The sequence below is a fragment of the Aphidius gifuensis genome, linkage group LG1, assembly GCF_014905175.1.
Source record: "Aphidius gifuensis isolate YNYX2018 linkage group LG1, ASM1490517v1, whole genome shotgun sequence".
NCBI classification, from domain to species: Eukaryota; Metazoa; Arthropoda; class Insecta; order Hymenoptera; family Braconidae; genus Aphidius; species Aphidius gifuensis.
Window position 1 is genome coordinate 19107634 of NC_057788.1, and position 4659 is coordinate 19112292.

A 4659-nucleotide genomic window follows, 5' to 3' on the forward strand; every position below is an offset into this window, starting at 1 on the left:
AACTAAAAATATAAAAAAATAAAAAAAAAATCCTATACCTCCAATGTTAAGCCACGTAAAAAGTTCACCTGTTTAGACTCAATTATCTCTAATACTAGATTGTTCATGATTACAAAATTAGGATCATTAGATGCAGGGGAATTTCAAGATTTATATATCCAAAAATTAGGAAAATTGTAAGAAAACTAATCGATGAAAGTACTCCCTTAAAAGACACAAAAAAAAATAAATCATTAACATTAATTAGACACCTGGGAGGAATAATCATCTTTATCAATACTCTAAAAAAAACCAGAATCTATTTCCAAGATATAAAATAAATTTTTTATCAAATTTTTTATATAACTTTAACATTTTTATCTAACGAACAAAGAATTAATGGTTTCATTCATAATTCAAGTAAGTAGTTTCATTTCTTGCTCATGCAATTGTATTTTTATGACAGTCAGGTAATACTTGTCGACTATTTTGGACAACTTGTAACAATGCTTGTAATTGATCTTCGTTTTTAGTTAAGCATTGCTTAAAGTTCTCAACCAGCGCCACACCTCTTTCAGCTGAATCGTTAATTACTTCTAGACTACAATATATTTTTCTGGCTGTTTGATACTCAGGTGCCATTCAGTTACATCACGATGCAAAAAATTATATGATAAATCAAACTGTTCGAAAATAATCAATGATTTTTTAGAAACAAAGTCACTAAGATTTTTTTTTAATAATTCTTTTATATCTTTTTCATCTATTACTAGTCGCTTGGAATAATCTGTGACCTTGCTGCGTTCAAGCATAGCTTTCACCATTTTTTTTTTTATTTCATTTGATACATTATCATCAAAAAGTGCTAGGCCAATGAGTTCCTCTGAGCAGTACCACATGTGCTTAGATAATTTTAGCTGTACCTTTTCAGAAATTTTTTTATTTATTTTTTCAAATCGAATAAACTTTTTCAATAACGTGAAATCATGATTTGCTGCTCCGATTGCCAGTGGGGCATTAAACCATGATTTTATATAAAACTTTACAACAAAAATACAAATTTCCCGAAGAGCACGTTGCTCGGAAATCTTCAAAGCTAATTGTTTCAAAACAAAAACATTTTTAAACAATAAATTGCTTTGGAAAGAAACCTCGCATGATGCATCGCACCAGGTACTTTAAATTTTATTCCATTTGGTGGTATCTTACCCAAAAAAATATAAGTTAATGTTAGGAATTCTTTGTAGTCACCTCGTGGCTGTTTCAACTAGAATTGCATCAAAATAAAATAAATTTATTATTAGAAACGATCTAAAAAAAAAAAAAATTTTCGATGGTTCATATTTTATATTTTGCTTAGATACAAAAAATCTAAATTTGCATTGAGAACTTCTTTATCTCGGTCAATCCACAACAAAAAAAAATATCTGACATTCATTTGTTTAATAATTGATACATAATTCAAAAAAATGAGAATTAAAACTATGAATAATAAACATATATTATTCACGAAATTTTGTCTGAATAAATTGCTTTTAAAAGTTTATAAATAATAGAAAAATAGAATTCTAACAACTGATTAGTCTAGCTCACAATGAAACTTAATTAACACATTGAGATAAGTGATACTTTTAATCATTTGTTTAATAACTAATACATAATTTAAAGATGATAATTTTTTTTTGAATTATTCATAAACTTTTAAGGGAATTTATTCTGACTATTAAATTTTTTGTATTTTACTGTGTTGTGGACAATATAAATGAGCTTTCGTTGGAATTTTAGATTTTTAGTTTCGACAGAAAGTTGATAAAATCCTTTGCTTAATAACATTTCACGTTACTTGCTACAGCTTAATAAATTCAATAAATTGTTCATTAACGTGTTTCCTAGACCAAGAAAAAAAACTTTTACCTCAAGATGATATTCAATTAATCTCAAAATTTCATCTTCATCACTTCCAATAGCTTGTCTTACTATTTTGTCTTTAATTCCACATTCATATTGTAGTTGGTTAATTTTATTCCAGTTTTTTTGAAAGACATTAAAAAAAGCGACGTTTGGACCTGTCTGTACACCCCAATAAATTTCAAACACACATTTTAATAATATCTCATTAATATGATGACGACAAGGGAAGTACAATAAACTCTTTTATAATTTTTTTTCAATTAAAACCGCTGCTCCGTTCAGTCGTCCTAAAAATAAATAATACGTTTAACATTAGGTTAAGTTTTCGAACAATAAATAAATAAATAAATAAATAAATAAAGATTCAAATCATTTGTTTTACCGGTATTAGAATTTGTAGTATCGAAGCATAGTGCTTTTACACGAGTGTCAAGCTTCCACTCTTTTAAAATTTGTACAACAGCATCGGCTTGTTGGTGGCCTGTTCCATTCGTAATTTTCGGAGCACCAAGAAGGTGACTCGTGTTCATTCCAGACACTGTCACAGGAATACGATCAACCATTTCATGTCCAACAATGTCATGGAGAATTTTCCCATCAAAATGAGCCACCAAATAATTGTTTATTTGAAGATGGTTTTTCAAATCATTTGACAACTTATTTCGGAATTCCATTCGACATCGACGCACAGTGCTAGCACTTAAATGATATTCATTTAAATTATGTCCTAAGCCGATAATGACAGCAGCAATTATAAACATTGCACTCCTATCAGTCGTATTAGTTCTATCGAGTACTGAAGCAATTAGTGGTGTTACAATTTTTTGTTTTTTCGTTGGTATTTGCTCATCATCATTCAATACAGAAATTCTTTTTAAACGTGCACTCGAAAATTTTTGAGAGTCAATTTCTTTGCCTTTTTCTCCAGCCAGTATTTCAATGATCTCTAAAATAGTAATTAAATAAGTGATTGACTAAATTAATTTATGTAAAAATATAATAATCAATAAATGACAGTAAAGTAAATGATAAATTACAATGACAGCAACAACTAAAAATATTAAATAGCACTTGATAAATTCAATTTATTTTTAAATAAATACTCTTAAAATAGCTTACCAGGCTCTTTACTTGCGATGTTATTTAGATTTTCAAGTTCTTCTCTATTCTCGTATATTTTTTGATTGTTATAATTATTATTCTCATTGTTGTCTTTGTTGTAATCGTTAATATTATTATCGTGATCATTATTATTATAATCACAATTATTAATATTATCACTATTATTATTATTATCACTATTAGTATTATTATCTGGACAACCTGCACTAATTAAACCACGTCTCGTTGGCTGACACTGAGCCTTGAAAAAATAGTTTTGATCTTTTGTAACTAATTTGTCAATATCTTGACAAGAGATATCAAAAATATTTCTTATTCTCTCCAAAAAAATTGACTCATTACGCAATTGAGTAGGAGACTTTATGTTAAAACGACTTTTAGATAATTTGTTCCAATCATTATAAAGTTTTTTGAGTTTTGATAAACAATGGTCTTTTCTTTTTGTAGGTAATTGGGCACGAGCCCAACGCGTTTGCACCTCTGTGATCGCTTGAGAATAACTTTGATTTATAGACAATGCTAAAACTTTGTAATTATAAAAAAATAAAGACAAAACGTTTTGTGAAGTTGGTAATTTGCGTTCTGGCATATTTTTACTTGGATCACCAATCAAGTAAATTTTTATTTTATTGTTTGACGACATTTTTCTCGACAAAATGACACGTTCACTCAATAAATTTTCCAAACATGAATACTCGTGTGTTGTTACGCTTACCTTTGTTTCAGGCATGAAAAAAGTGGGGGTGTTTAGTTTTTCATTATTCCTTTGTCTAGCTGAGACCAATGAATGAGAGGAGAAAAAGAACTGATAAGAGCGCTGACTAAAAATAAGAATGAATCTAATCTCTATTACGATCGTCATTTTCTTTTTTAAAACAATGAGTATCGATGAAAATAACGTATAATTTTTGTATTTATCTAAAAAAAAACGTTTCTTGAAACTTTTTATTCCTCAGGTGTCTAATTAATGTTAATGATTTATTTTTTTTTTTTTTGTCTTTTAATAATCAGGAAAAAAAAAAAAAAAAATTTTTAATTTTTTTTTTTTTCATAAAAACTATTGTTTATAAATTAATTATTTATGCATAAATAAATAAAGTTTATTAAGACGCGTTTTTCAAGTCAAATTTGAAGTGTTTAGGTCAATTACTTTTTAAGTTATGAATTTTTAGTTTTTTTTTTGTAAACAATTTAATCATTTTTTGATATTTCTTATATTGTAACCTCATTCCAGACAACACAAGTGAAAGTCAATGAAAAAAGTATATACATTTTTTAAAGCTCATTATAAGAGCTTTAATATGATACATTTATAAAATTTTTATCTTGTTAATTGAGATATTTCAGGATAACACAACAAATGTTTTTTTTACGTGTTAATCAAATGGGCAAATTCAACCTCGATTCGTAGGCTTAAAAATTAATGAATCGTTTTGAAATTTTACCTGTCTTTTCTTATCATCAATATCAACAATTTGAGCCCATGGGAGGCCGGAAAAAAAACGATTTTTTTTTTTGAAGCAGTCTAATATACATATCTTTCACATTATCGACACCTGTCTAATTATAATTGTATATATAACACTCAAACCAAAACAATGTATTTACAAGCACAATCAAGTAATTTTCTTTCCCTGGTGGAAATGA

General features: G+C 27.5%; 1 protein-coding gene across 1 annotated transcript; it reads right to left on the reverse strand.

The window, feature by feature from the left end:
* Positions 1-1149: 1149 nt before the first annotated feature.
* Positions 1150-3715, reverse strand: LOC122850509 (probable serine/threonine-protein kinase DDB_G0288147). Its single transcript, XM_044149646.1, has 4 exons — positions 3010-3715; positions 2273-2836; positions 1894-2177; positions 1150-1246 (listed from the first exon to the last, which is right to left on the reverse strand). Exons 1-3 carry the CDS (start codon positions 3653-3655, stop codon positions 2134-2136), a joined length of 1254 nt encoding a protein of 417 aa, XP_044005581.1. The 5' UTR covers positions 3656-3715; the 3' UTR covers positions 1150-1246; positions 1894-2133.
* Between the last annotated feature and the right edge of the window lie 944 nt (positions 3716-4659).